The following is a 15,054-nucleotide window of genomic DNA, read 5'->3' as shown; positions in this document are numbered from 1 at the left end:
TGTGTGTGTGTGTGTGTGTGTGTGTGTGTGTGTGTGTGTTTAATTAAGTAATAAATTGAGTGAGACTCTACAAAGCATAACTTGTTTCCTATAAGGGAGGAAATGCTGTGAGGTGCGCTTGAGTTGTAGCTTTTCTGAAGTAACCAAAATAACATTCATTCCCTTATTTGTCTCCCATGGAACATTGGGGAAGGTTGAATGTTCAGACCATGTTCCTAGACATGAAAATTAGATAGCAGGTTGAGAGAACCATTTCCAAGGGGGAGCAACTCATTTCTTTCTCCTCCCGGCACAACAAAATACACACAATTGCAAAATATAAATGACTACTATGCTTAAGGAAGTGCAGTTCAGCGAGTATGACTCAGATAACTTTTTATCTAGTGCTCAGCAGAGCCCCATGTCCCTAAGACTTCTTTTATTTATTAGTATTATTTATTATTAAATTTATAAACCACCCTTCATCAAAAGATCTCAGGGCAGTTCATCTTGGCTGCAATAAGGGCTGCTCTTCTCATAAGCCCATTACAAACATGCAAACCATTATTTGATAAACAATTTTTGTGAGATACGCAATGCCTAGAGAGGTCATTTGATACAGTGGCAGCTGCTAACCGCTGATCCTGGTGGTAAACAAAAAAGGGCTGATTTCTGGTTTCCCCTCAATCCTTCTCCTTTGCAAAAAAAGTGCTGCAGACATGGGTACTGGTAGACCTATGTCCCACTTCACCATACTTACTGGTCTCATTTCATATTTGGTTTGATGTATACGGGGGGGAAATGTGACTTTCATTTTCACTGGTCCAGGGATGACTATGCGATGCATTTTATTTGACAGATGGATTGGTGGAAGGAACTGGCACTTTCTTTCTTTCTCACTTGCCATTCAGGAGATCAATCATAACCCCAGGCTCTTACCCAACATTACCCTGGGCTACAGCATCTATGATACCTATTTTGATGGAAGAACGACTTCTGATGCCCTGACAGACCTCCTTGCTGGTGGGAAAATCAACATTCCAAACTACAGCTGTGGAAGACAGGGAGAACTGCTGGCGGTTCTTGAAGGTGGCGAATCAGACATCTCCACACACATTGCAAGCATGTTGGGTACCTACAAGATCCCACAGGTAAGAACTGGGTTCATGTCAAGCATGTTAGGATAGTTCCATTCCACCTTTAGAACAGATGTGTGGATTGCTGTATGTCACATGTCTGTTTACTTCCAGCACAGTCTGCTGGGAACATCTGTTTGTATATTGCTGTTTGCTTGGATATGAAGGGAAGCAGACATGTTTTTCCGTTGTTCCGTTGTTCCTGAACTATGCTGAATAAATGCCTGTAAATAATGCTTACACATGTCTCTGTCCGCCACTTCTGTTGTGAGAAGTTATTCACTCTGCCGAGTAGAGCCTGCTCAGTATCTAAAGGTTTCTGAGGCTTGAGTCGCTGATTGATGCTGTTCTGAGAACCGGAGTTCACCCAGCTGCCGGCCAGTGGCTGGGTGAATGCATTGATGAATGTTTTATATTTGGCAGGAAAAGACCTTCCAGCAGATTTGTTATCTAAACCTGTAAATAGACAGCAACATTCGAATTAGGCAAAAATGTTCCAAATGTATGAACAACCTGGCTGCTGAATTCTACACTAAATAAGTTTCCAAACCATCTTCAGAGGCAGCCCTATGTATAACACATTGCAGCAATTTAACCTTGGGGTTACCAAAGCATAGACAATAGGTAGGCTATCCTTGTTCAGATAGGGGCATAGCTGGGCCACCAGTCAAAGCTGATGGAAGGCACTCCTGGCCACTGAGGCCACCTGAGCCTTGAGCAACAGCAAAGGATTCAGGAGTACCCCCAAGCTACAAACCTGCTCCTTCAGAGGAAATGTAATCCCATCAAGAGCATGAAGCTGAAAGAGATCATTTCTAGGGTGCGCACTATCCTGCACTATCTCTGCAGCTTTCTTATGGCACCTGGAAACATAGATTTGATCCAAGGCGGGAAGAGTGCACCCAATTATTCTGTTTTTTTCTTTCTGGTCCATCTTTCTAAGATGTTTAGAGACTACTGCAGTTAAGGTGTATAGAAATTGTTTTTATTTAAATAATATTTGAGTTTTACCTTAATTAAATTTGTCATCATCTTTCACAAAGAAGTATCAAAGCTTTGTCCTAAGAAACAAAACACCAGTCTGTCTACCTTTCCTTACCAGCTCAGTTATGGCTTTGTTCTTAAGGATAAAGTCCATTCCCCTTTTGTCTATAGAATGGCCCCCAACGAAGAAACTCAGTACCACGGGATGGTCCAACTCCTCCTGCTTTTCAGGTGGACATGGATTGGACTCTTTGCTCCAGACAACGATAATGGAGAAAGGTTCCTGAGCACCTTGACCCCTCTGATGACCAGCAATGAGATTTGTGTTGCCTTCTCAAAAAAAGTACTACTACAAACCTGGCTGTGGATGCCCCATGAAGCACCTGCCATGTGGAGACAAGTCAATGTCTTTGTTTACTATGCAGACTATCAAGATGGACTTTTTATAATCATGGAGGTACAATCCTTCCTTGAAAGGATACAAACTGGGGGGAATGTCTGGATAACAACAGCGCTTCCAAATAAAATCTTGACATATGAGACTGGAGCCTTCCGGTATGCCCATGGATCTTTGTCCTTTGTAATGAAGACCAAAAAAAGGACAAAGTATGACTACTATGAGCCAGTGTATTCTCCTACTTGGTGGAAAGGATTCGATTGTTCATATTCCAAGCATGTATTGTCTGTGAGGGGTTGGAAAAGATGCAGGGAGAGGGAGAATGTGGAGATGCCGCCTGAGGAGGAGAATGAAAGAATCCTGTCACAAGATAGCTACATCAATTACTATAGTGTTCAAGCTGTGGCTCAGGCCTTAAAAATAGCATATACTTCTGGATCCAAGAAGAGGCAGATGGTGGGTGGAGACATTGTTGAACCTCCAAGGCTACAGCCATGGCAGGTACACCATTTTCTTTTTGCAAACTATAATTCATTGTCTAGAATTGACATGATAGCAATTCCATAAGCTGCCTTACACCGAATTAGATCATTGTTCTACCTAGGGAATCTTTCCCAGCACTACTCAGAGATGCCACTGGGAAATGAAGCTAACACCGTCTGCATCCAGAGCAGATGCATTCCCCCTGAACCCTTTCCTGCATCCAGAGTCAAGCATAGCATTTCATTTATTGCTACAAATTTATAAGGGACCCTTTAACACATGAGCATGATCCCAGGCCATTTTGCAGGAATGCATAAGAACACTCACTAAATGCTGGTTTTCCATGTCATATTAGCTTCATCCTTTCTTGAAAGAAGTGCGGCTCTCTTCAAATACTTCAGATGCTGGACAATACTTGGATGAGAATGGGGCAGTGGCCATTGACTTCGATATTGTGAATTGGGTGCTGTTTCCTAATGATTCTCGTGGTAGAGTGAAAATTGGAAGCATAAAGAGACAGAAGTCCTCAAATCTGAAGTTCACCATTAACCCAGAAGCAATTGTGTGGCCCAAGCTGTTTAAGAAGGTAGGATAAATTGTGTTATTCCCTATGGCATCTATTATCTGAAAATGTCTTCAGATCTAAATGTCACCATCAACCCAGAAGCAATTGCATGGCCCTTCTGCTCTAACAATGTAGGCAAAATTATTTGTGCCATTTAATTAACCAAGACATAGTTTGTTGAATATTACAATTGTTGTTTAGTCGTTTAGTCGTGACCCCATGGACCAGAGCACGCCAGGCACTTCTGTCCTCCACTGCCTCCCGCAGTTTGATCAAACTCATGCTGGTAGCTTCAAGAACACTGTCCAACCATCTCATCCTCTGTCGTCCTCTTCTCTTTGTGCCCTCCATCTTTCCCAACATCAGGGTCTTTTCCAGGGAGTCTTCTCTTCTCATGAGGTGGCCAAAGTATTGGAGCCTCAGCTTCACGATCTGCCCTTCCAGTGAGCACTCAGGGCTGATTTCCTTCAGAATGGAGAGGTTTGATCTTCTTGCAGTCCATGGGACTCTCAAGAGTCTCCTCCAGCACCATAATTCAAAAGCATCAATTCTTCGGCGATCAGCCTTCTTTATGGTCCAGCTCTCACTTCCATACATCACTACTGGGAAAACCATGGCTTTTACTATACGGACCTTTGTTGGCAAGGTGATGTCTCTGCTTTTTAAGATGTTGTCTAGGTTTGCCATTGCCTTTCTCCCAAGGAGCAGGCGTCTTTTAATTTCGTGGCTGCTGTCACCATCTGCACTGATCATGGAGCCCAAGAAAGTAAAATCTCTCACTGCTTCCATTTCTTCCCCTTCTATTTGCCAGGAGGTGATGGGCCCAGTGGCCATGATCTTCGTTTTTTTGATGTTGAGCTTCAGACCATATTTTGCGCTCTCCTCTTTCACCCTCATTAAAAGGTTCTTTAATTCCTCTTCACTTTCTGCCATCAAGGTTGTGTCATCTGCATATCTGAGGTTGTTGATATTTCTTCCGGCAATCTTAATTCCGGCTTGGGATTCATCCAGCCCAGCCTTTCGCATGATGAATTCTGCATATAAGTTAAATAAGCAGGGAGACAATATACAGCCTTGCCGTACTCCTTTCCCAATTTGGAACCAATCAGTTGTTCCATATCCAGTTCTAACTGTAGCTTCTTGTCCCACATAGAGATTTCTCAGGAGACAGATGAGGTGATCAGGCACTCCCATTTCTTTAAGAACTTGCCATAGTTTGCTGTGGTCAACACAGTCAAAGGCTTTTGCATAGTCAATGAAGCAGAAGTAGATGTCTTTCTGGAACTCTCTAGCTTTCTCCATTATCCAGCGCATGTTTGCAATTTGGTCTCTGGTTCCTCTGCCTCTTCTAAATCCAGCTTGCACTTCTGGGAGTTCTCGGTCCATATACTGCTTGAGCCTTCCTTGTAGAATTTTAAGCATAACCTTGCTAGCGTGTGAAATGAGTGCAATTGTGCGGTAGTTGGAGCATTCTTTGGCACTGCCTTTCTTTGGGATTGGGATGTAGACTGATTTTCTCCAATCCTCTGGCCACTGCTGAGTTTTCCAAACTTGCTGGCATATTGAGTGTAGCACCTTAACAGCATCATCTTTTAAAATTTTAAACAGTTCAGCTGGAATACCATCACTTCCACTGGCCTTGTTATTTGCAGTGCTTTCTAAGGCCCATTTGACTTCACTCTCCAGGATGTCTGGCTCAAGGTCAGCAACCACACTACTTGGGGTGTACGAGACATCCATATCTTTCTGGTATAATTCCTCTGTGTATTCTTGCCACCTCTTCTTGATGTCTTCTGCTTCAGTTAGGTCTTTACCACTTTTGTCCTTTATTATGGTAATCTTTGTACGAAATGTTCCTTTCATATTTCCGATTTTCTTGAACAGATCTCTGGTTCTTCCCATTCTGTTGCTTTCCTCTATTTCTTTGCATTGCTCATTTAAGAAGGCCTTCTTGTCTCTCCTTGCTATTCTTTGGAAATCTGCATTCAATTTCTTGTATCTTTCATTATCTCCCTCGCATTTTGCTTGCCTTCTCTCCTCCGCTATTTGTAAGGCCTCGTTGGACAGCCACTTTGCTGTATAGAGCTTCTCCATCTTTGGCTGCAGAGAATATAATCAATCTGATTTCGATGTTGCCCATCTGGGGATGTCCATGTGTAGAGTCGTCTCTTGTGTTGTTGGAAAAGCGTGTTTGTGATGACCAGCTTGTTCTCTTGACAGAACTCTATTAGCCTTTGCCCTGCTTCGTTTTGATCTCCAAGGCCAAACTTGCCAGTTGTTCCTTTTATCTCTTGATTCCCTACTTTAGCATTCCAATCCCCTATAATGAGCAGAACATCCTTCTTTGGTGTCACTTCTATAAGGTCTTGTAAGTCTTCATAGAATTGGTCAATTTCAGTTTCTTCAGCACCAGTAGTTGGTGCATAAACTTGGATTACTGTGATGTTAAAAGGTCTGCCTTGGATTCGTATCGAGATCATTCTATCATTTTTGAGACTGCATCCCAGTACAGCTTTCGCCACTCTTTTGTTGACTATGAGGGCCACTCCATTTCTTTTACGAGTTTCTTGCCCACAGTAGTAGATACGATAGTCATCCGAACTGAATTCGCCCATTCCCGTCCATTTTAGCTCACTGATGCCCAGGATGTCAATATTTATTCTCGCCATCTCATTTTTGACCACATCCAACTTACCCAGGTTCATGGTTCTTACATTCCAGGTTCCTATGCAATATTTTTCTTTACAGCATTGGACTTTCCTTTCGCTTCCAGGCATATCCGCAACTGAGCGTCCTTTCGGCTTTGGCCCAACCGCTTCATCAGCTCTGGATCTACTTGTACTTGTCCTCCGCTCTTCCCCAGTAGCATGTTGGACACCTTCCGACCTGAGGGGCTCATCTTCCAGCGTCATAACTTTTATATGCCTGTTGTCTTTGTCCATGGAGTTTTCTTGGCAGGGATACTGGAGTGGCTTGCCGGTTCCTACTCCAGGTGGATCACGTTTGGTCAAAACTCTCCACTATGACCTGTTCATCTTGGGTGCCCTGCTCGGCATAGTTCATAGCTTCTCTGAGTTCTTCAAGCCCCTTCGCCACGGCAAGGCAGTGATCCATGAAGGGGAATATTACAATTAGGAAATGTTATTTCTCGTCAGTGACCGAAATAAATAAATCCATTCAGGCTGCAATAGATTGTAATGGATTGCTTTAAAGTCATTCAGCACCAGATGAAAAGAAAAAAATGACCCCAAACTGCCCTGTCTCACACCATTCTGTATTTTTAGAACAAAGGCAGCAACCCTACTGTTGACATGTCCCCCAAATTTACCCTGAAGTGTCACATGGGTAGGCAAACTAAGGCCCGGGGGCCGGATGCAGCCCAATCACCTTCTCAATCCGGCCCGCGGACGGTCCAGGAATCAGCGTGTTTCTACATGAGTAGAATGTGTTCTTTTATTTAAAATGCATCTCTGGGTTATTTGTGGGGCATAGGAATTCATTCATTATTATTTTTCAAAATATAAGGTCTGAGGGACAGTGGACCGGCCCCCTGCCGAAAAAGTTTGCTGACCCCTGGGTCAATGCAACCTATAGAACAGCTCACAGGAGCAGGAGAGTGGGTATTGCTCCATCTGGTGGGCAGAAATGCTTGTATTGAAGGCACAATCCAAAAACTGAGGTGTTGAATCCCTACCTTTAGAAGTAAATATCCCACTGTGCTCTTCTCAAAAGCTGTGACCTGATTCCATAGACACAAATGCTCCTAACACTTTCTCCTCGATGTTCCTTCTCCTGTGTGGTGTAGTGGTTAAGAGCGGTAGACTCATAAACTGGTGAACCGGGTTTGCGTCTCCGCTCCTCCACATGCAGCTGCTGGGTGACCTTGGGCTAGTCACACTTAGAATCATAGAATCATAGAATCATAGAGTTGGAAGAGACCACAAGGGCCATCGAGTCCAACCCCCTGCCAAGCAGGAAACACCATCAGAGCACTCCTGACATATGGTTGTCAAGCCTCTGCTTAAAGACCTCCAAAGTAGGAGACTCCACCACACTCCTTGGCAGCAAATTCCACTGTCGAACAGCTCTTACTGTCAGGAAGTTCTTCCTAATGTTTAGGTGGAATCTTCTTTCTTGTAGTTTGGATCCATTGCTCCGTGTCCGCTTCTCCGGAGCAGCAGAAAACAACCTTTCTCCCTCCTCTATGTGACATCCTTTTATATATTTGAACATGGCTATCATATCACCCCTTAACCTCCTCTTCTCCAGGCTAAACATGCCCAGCTCCCTTAGCCGTTCCTCATAAGGCATCGTTTCCAGGCCTTTGACCATTTTGGTTGCCCTCCTCTGGACACGTTCCAGTTTGTCAGTGTCCTTCTTGAATTGTGGTGCCCAGAACTGGACACAGTACTCCAGGTGTGGTCTGACCAGAGCAGAATACAGTGGCACTTCTTTGAAGTCTCTCAGCCCCACTCACCTCACAGAGTGTTTGTTGTGGGGGAGGAAGGGAAAGGAGAATGTTAGCCGCTTTGAGACTCCTTAGGGTAGTGATAAAGCGGGATATCAAATCCAAACTCTTCTTCTTCTTCTCTTCTTGTTGCAAACCACAGAGCCAGAGGAGAGCATGTGTGAGTCGTGAGTCTTCTTCTTCTTATGCTTACAATGTGCCGTGTTCAAGATGCGCAGAGAGCTGTCGCCCTGGATATGCCAAGAAGGTGCAGGAAGGGAAGCCACCATGTTGCTACGATTGTGCTCCCTGCTCCGAAGGGACCATCTCCACTCAGGAAGGTAGGAGAGGACGTCAGAGGAAAGGGCCTTTCCTGGGAGGATGAAGCAAAAAGTTGAGCTAGCCCAAACAAGACATTTGTAATTCGAGTTTAGCTTACAGCTCCCACCACTGTTTCGCTGGGCACGGGGTAGCTTTTTGTTATTGCTTCCTATGAATGGAATGGCCTTCCCAAGGAGGGCTATTCTGTTGCCAACTGCATGGTCCTTCTGGCACCAGGAGAAGAAGCCTTTATTTGCTCACTCACTCCATCATGTAGAATCTGGATTTAATGATCCACTCTACAGCATTTTGTTCCATGATTTTTAACTTCTACCAGTAATATTGCAGGTAGTACACATATTTGAATCTGATGTTGCTGGGCTATCTAGGTGTGTTGAGAGAAAGTGGAAAAGATAAGTCAGGGTGTATTGGTTTCACCAAACCTGTGGCCTTTTAAAATGGGCCATCTTCCAGACAGTGATTTCATAGGAGGTATTGTCTTGCTCTGGGGCCCAGTCAGTCCTAGGGCCAATGAGGTAAAGGTAAAGGTACCCCTGACCATTAGGTCCAGTCACAAACGATTCGGGGGTTGCGCGCTCATCTCGCTCCAGAGGCTGAGGGAGCCGGCGTTTGTCCACAGACAGCTTCCGAGTCATGTGGCCAGCATGACTAAGCCGCTCCCTCTGACTAAGCAGTGCACGGAAACACCATTTATCTTCCCACCGGAGCAGTACCTATTTATCTACTTGCACTTTGACGTGCTTTCGAACTGCTAGGTTGGCAGGAGCTGGGACAGAGCAACGGGAGCTCACCCCGTCACGGGGATTCGAACCACAGATCTTCTGATTGGCAAGCCCTAGGCTCTGTGGTTTAGACCACAGCACCACCCACGTCCCATAGGGCCAATGAGAGGGCCCAGCTATTTCACTGTGGCCTCTATCAGTTTAAGGCAGTGTTTCCCAAACTTAGGACTACAACTCCCATCATCCCTAACTAGTGGGACCAGTAGTCAGGGATGACGGGAATTGTGGTCCAAACTCTAAAGTGTCTTCAAACTCTGGCTTTGTCTTCAAACTATCTAGGAGCTGGAGGAGGAGGCACACCAATTCCCCCCAGCCACAGAGCCCCTTTTCCTTGGTTTTCATAATGGCTCACCACCTTTCTTTTGTTCTTCTAATGGTTCATCTCCCAGGCGATTACTTAATGAGGAAAGTAGCCTGGCTTTTTAAGATTTTCATACTTCCTGGGTCTGGGGATTAAGTATCTGGCAGCCACAAACTCATAACATTAAGGTTTAGCCATAATACACTGGAATCTGTGTTTATACGAAGTCATTCCAATGATCTAACTAATCCAGGTGTCTAGAACTTTTTCTTACTGGTGGGACAGATCTTAATTTCCCCAAATCTTGGCAGGCCAGGCCAAATTTAGCAGCTGGGTGCTGCTTACAACCTGTCAATCACCTGTTGCAATAAAAATGTCAGGTAATTTCCGTGCTTTGAAGCCCCAATTGCATTTCAGAGTACAGTGTAGGCTTTGTCCAAAATGCAGCACAGTGATGTTTACAAGGGGCTTTCTAACTGCCACATGCTGTGGTTTGTACCTCTGGTTTTTGAGTGTTGAAAGAACAGCAGTGGAAACAGAGAAGTGGCTTCCCTTCCTAGAGCAATGCATGCTGCCACCCAGTAATGGAAAATGAGGGAGCAATCTTTGAGCTCCCAATAGTTCCTTTCAAGCCCTACCCTGATGTCAGGTGTAGTGTACATGAGGGTCACTTCCCAAAATTGGATTTGCAGGTCAAGTGGAGAGTCCAAGTGGGCCACGTATCACCCATGGGCTGGAGGTTGCTCTTCCCTGGTCTACGTTAACTGGAAGAGGCTCTGACACATCTTACAAAGTCTCCTTTTCCCTATGCAGATGCCAATAAATGCACCAAATGCCCAGAATATCAGCATCCAAACAAGGACCGAACTCGATGTGTCCCCAAAGTCACCACCTTCCTCTCCTATGAAGAATCTTTGGGAAGATTCCTGATTTCCTTTGCCCTCTTCTTTTCCTTAACCACAGGCATTGTGTTAGGAATCTTCATTAAATTTCTTGACACGCCTTTAGTCAAAGCCAACAACCGAGACCTCTCCTACATCCTCCTCATCTCCCTTCTGCTCTCCTTTTTGTCCTCTTTTATCTTCATCGGCCAGCCAAGGAAAGTGACCTGCCTTTTCCGACAGATGGCCTTCAGCATCATCTTCTCAGTTGCTGTTTCTTCTGTCTTGGCCAAAACCATCATGGTGGTGTTGGCTTTCCTGGCCTCAAAGCCAGGAAGCAGCATGAGGAAATGGCTGGGGAAAGGTTTGGCCAACTCTATTGTCATTTCCTGTTCCAGTCTCCAAGTTGTCATCTGCACCCTATGGCTGGGTCTGTCTCCCCCATTCCCAGAATCTGACATGCACTCCCAACTTGGAGAGATTATCTTGCAATGCAATGAAGGGTCTGTTGTCATGTTCTATGGTGCCCTCAGCTACATGGGATTCCTGGCTGCCATCTGCTTCATTGTGGCTTTCTTAGCCAGGAATCTGCCTGGGGCCTTCAATGAAGCCAAGCTGATCACCTTCAGCATGCTGGTCTTCTGCAGTGTTTGGGTGTCCTTTGTGCCCACCTACCTGAGCACCAAGGGGAAATACATGGTAGCCGTGCAGGTCTTCTCTATCTTGGCCTCCAGTGCTGGGCTCCTGGGCTGCATCTTCATCCCAAAGTGCTACATTATCATACTCAGGCCTGATCTGAACACAAAGGAACAGATGATGGCCAAAAACTAAGCATGGCATTTAATTCTAGAGGTACTAGAGGTATGGACAAATTCTGCACTAGAATATGGACTGGACCCCTAGATAAGGATGATTACACTGTAGGTGTGAAGGCTTCGTTGGAGTCCCAACATCTGGATGAGCAGCCCCAATAATGTTCTGTTTTTATCTGCCACTGCAACCCAAAATAAGTTTTGAGCTACTCCAAGTAATATATATTTATAACCAACAGACCTGTCTCCTTTCAGATTCATATTTCTTTCCATTCAAATCCATTGTTTTAACTGAACCTTCTTCAATTCATTTTCACCCCAGCTCTCTCTCTGTCTCTCTCTCTCTCTCTCTCTCACACACACACACAGAGAGAGAGAAAGAGAGAGAGGGAACCACATGAGGATTCTGCCTTAGAAATCATTTTTTTAGGATTGAGGATTTAAACTGCCCTAGTGAAAAAAGACAAACATTACTACATGACCTAGCCTACAAGAATAAATGGTTTGCTAAAATTCTGCTTCCATGTGTCCATGCAGTTTAGAACAAGAAAGTAATATTGTACAAAGCTGAACTAAGGGACGAACAGTTTTATTTAGAAATGTTAATACATGTTGAAACTTGCTTGTACTTTTTCATTTCCAGTGGTACTTGTGTGTCAATTTATGCATAAATATTTGCTGGGTCCTCAGAGTCTCCATGATGCCGATAATGTTTGGAGAATCTCCATGTGCTTGAATAAAAAGAGCTTTTGAGGTGAATCTGAGTGTGATTATTGATTTCCACAACAAAACTAAAAATCAGGCCGTGCCAAATCATGTACGTGAACCTCTTGCACTAGAGAGCTCACCATTGTGTGTTTCCCAAAGCTTCACCTTGGCGCATGACAGAGTTAGGTAAAGGTAAAGGTACCCCTGCCCGTACGGGCCAGTCGTGTCCGACTCTAGGGTTGTGCGCCCATCTCACTTAAGAGGCCGGTGGCCAGCGCTGTCCGGAGACACTTCCGGGTCACGTGGGCAGCGTGACGAAGCTGCTCTGGCGAGCCAGCACCAGCGCAGCACACGGAAACGCCGTTTACCTTCCCGCTAGTAAGCGGTCCCTATTTATCTACTTGCACCCGAGGGTGCTTTCGAACTGCTAGGTGGGCAGGAGCTGGGACCGAAAGACGGGAGCTCACCCCGCCGCGGGGATTCGAACCGCCGACCATGCGATCGGCAGGTCCTAGGCGCTGAGGTTTTACCCACAGCGCCACCCGCGTCCCAATGACAGAGTTACTTCCACATAATACACTGAAAACACTCTTATACCAACACCTTTGGCTCCCCCCCCCCAAAATAATGAGAACTATAGTTTTTTAAAGATCCTGAAAGTTGTTAGGTGACCCCTCAGATATATTTGATCTGGTGATGCTGTCCTTCAATGCCAGTCCAGTCCAAAGTAAGACCATAGACACCCACACCGTAATCCTAGGTGGAGGGGCAGACCTGGGCTGTATTGCTGAAACTTGGATGTGTTAGCTGGGTGGACAGGACCATATTCAGATCAACTGGGTAGTCAGCACAGGCCTGCCAGTCGGGTCAAAGGGCTGTGTGTTGTTGCTATTGTCCATAAAAGCATCACCTGCTTTAACAACAAAAAAACCCTTGGAGTGGGTTAGGAGGGTTTGTTGGGGTTGATGAACAGACAGGGAATGCTGATGGTCTATCAACTCTATAGTATATAACAGCTCTGCTGAGAGAACTTCCCTGCTTGCTCTTTTGTGAGTGGTCTGATATTCAATGTGTCACCAAAGCCCTTAAGAGCTTTGGGCCATTTTATGCGAGGTATCGCCTTACCCAATCTTTATTCTCTCATCTGCTTCAAACTGCAGAACTGGCATTGTCACAAGGGCTAAATCATACTCATTCTGCCCTTGTAAGTTGTTGATCCTTAAGTGTGGCGACACATGTACTTTGGAACTCCTTGCCTTTTGACTCTTTAGCTGAATTCTTTTCAGCACCTGACAAAACCATTTTGGTTTAATGAAGCCTATTGGGATGTTTAGAAATTTGCATGTTCTTTAATCTACGTTTAGTGTTAAATTGTGGGTGAACATATCAGACGACACAGTGATTCTTCAAACAGCTCTTGTTTATTCACAGGCCAGGACAGAACTGAACTGAAGGGTTCAGCCAGCCTGCTTATATAGAGCTCCAGTACAATGTTACTGCAACAACTTTCTAAAACTATCCAATCACTGAACGTCACTTTCAATCCCTTATTTGCATAACTATCTACAGTATCCCCCTGCTGGCCCAGGGTGAGAACTTCAGTACATAACATTTAGCATAACTGTTTATTTGAACTATACTTCGAATCTTCAAAATATATGTTAGCAGCTTTGTCTTTCATTGAGTTTTAATTTTTTTAGTTGGTTTTTGTAAGCAACTCAGAGGGTCTATCTATAATAAAGTGCTGTATTATTTTTGTTTAAAACTAAAGCAAAGATTTAGACAAATTCATGGAAGCGGGTATGACTGTCGTCAGCTACTAGTCCTTATGGATATGTTATCCCTCCACTGTTGGAGGTAGGCTGCCTCTGAGTACCGGATTGGAGAAATCACAAGTATAGAAAGGGCCACTGCCCTCATCTCCTTCTTGTGAGATTCCCATTGAGGCACCTGGTGCCCATTATGGAAACAGAATGCTGAACCCTTATGATAGAATACCTGCAACTAGCAAAACTGACTGGAAATTTTTTTTTTTTTAAAAAAATAATATTTATTGAGATTTTACAAACATTAAAAAGTTTCAAAGTTTAGACTTAACAAATAAGAACAAAAAATAACCTTAAAAAAGAAAAAAACTACAAAAGTACAAAAACAGAACACATGAAAAATACAAAATAGAAAACAGTTAACAAAAAGAAAAGAAAAGAAAAAAGATCAATAATTTCATATCTTATCCTTCATTTACTAGTTTCCTGACTTCCTCACACCTCCCTTTTTGTATTCCAGTTCAGATATTTAATTCAGCAAATCCTTACCCTCTGTCATTTATCTTTACTCAGTATCTTAACCTATTATAACCATGTGTTTATAACCAGTCAATCCATATTTATATATTCTTGATAATCTTTTTACCAATACCACTTAGTTTCCATCCGACATCATTTTAACATTCCTTAATTTTACAGACTGTAAAATTACTGACTGGAAAAATTAGAGGAGTGTCAAACCAGAAGGTATATAGGAAATGGAAAACATTAAAAGAATATCTAAAATCAAACTGTACGAACAATAAGATACTTGCAGAAGTAGAGTGATACTGGTAAGAAAGAAATACATAAAATATTATATTGGATTATATATATATATATATATATGCAGGTTTTGGTGTCTTCGGGTGTCTTCCCGTGTAAGAGTCGGGGTGTCTGTGCGACGTTTCGACGAGGTCTCACTCGTCATCTTCAGGCTGGTGCTTTCGGCTTCTTGTTACTGGAACAGAGCAGAGTCTGGTGTTTGAGTTCCTATAAATACTGTTGAGGGGTGTGGTGTATAGCCTCCAACGTTCTGGGCAGAGAGGAAGTTCCTAGATTAGTGTGCCTTTTCTTCTTTTGTTCCTTAATTACTTGAGGGATATCTTGGGTGATTTCATGAGTGATATTCTGAATACCACTGGGTGGGTCATTAAGTGTAGATTAGTTGCTAAAGCTTTCGTGTCTTGACCTCTTGAGCTTGTGAAGAGTTTTTCTGAGAAGATGGCTGTGCTGCATTTAGTTGTGCTCTGGCTTGGCTTCGTGTATAGGGGCGAGCTGTGGTTTTGTGCCTTGTGCCAGCCAGATCTGTGTAGGGATTGCAGGGGGGTGCAGCATCCGGAGGTGCCACTATAGTTTGGCTACTGGATGGAGTCTGTAATATGTCTGTGGAGAGGGTCTGGGTTTGGGTCTGGTGTGGTTGATTGGTGTT

At 44.1% G+C, this 15,054-nt stretch overlaps 1 protein-coding gene across 1 annotated transcript in view; it reads left to right on the top strand.

The window, feature by feature from the left end:
• LOC309527282 (vomeronasal type-2 receptor 26-like) overlaps nucleotides 1-15,054 on the top strand; it is an 89,838-nt gene that overhangs the window by 22,380 nt on the left and 52,404 nt on the right. The window contains exons 3-7 of the mRNA XM_082213983.1: nucleotides 891-1,130; nucleotides 2,218-2,997; nucleotides 3,335-3,565; nucleotides 8,155-8,332; nucleotides 10,230-12,377. Coding sequence (XP_082070109.1) covers nucleotides 891-1,130; nucleotides 2,218-2,997; nucleotides 3,335-3,565; nucleotides 8,155-8,332; nucleotides 10,230-11,128 — 2,328 coding nt within the window. The 3' untranslated portion in view covers nucleotides 11,129-12,377. The remainder of the gene's footprint in view (nucleotides 1-890; nucleotides 1,131-2,217; nucleotides 2,998-3,334; nucleotides 3,566-8,154; nucleotides 8,333-10,229; nucleotides 12,378-15,054) is intronic.

Source organism: Podarcis vaucheri (assembly GCF_965113315.1).
Source record: "Podarcis vaucheri genome assembly, chromosome: 2".
Classification (NCBI taxonomy): domain Eukaryota; kingdom Metazoa; phylum Chordata; class Lepidosauria; order Squamata; family Lacertidae; genus Podarcis; species Podarcis vaucheri.
The sequence above is the reverse complement of the archived record's forward strand: the minus strand, read 5'-3'. Positions and strand labels throughout refer to the sequence as shown.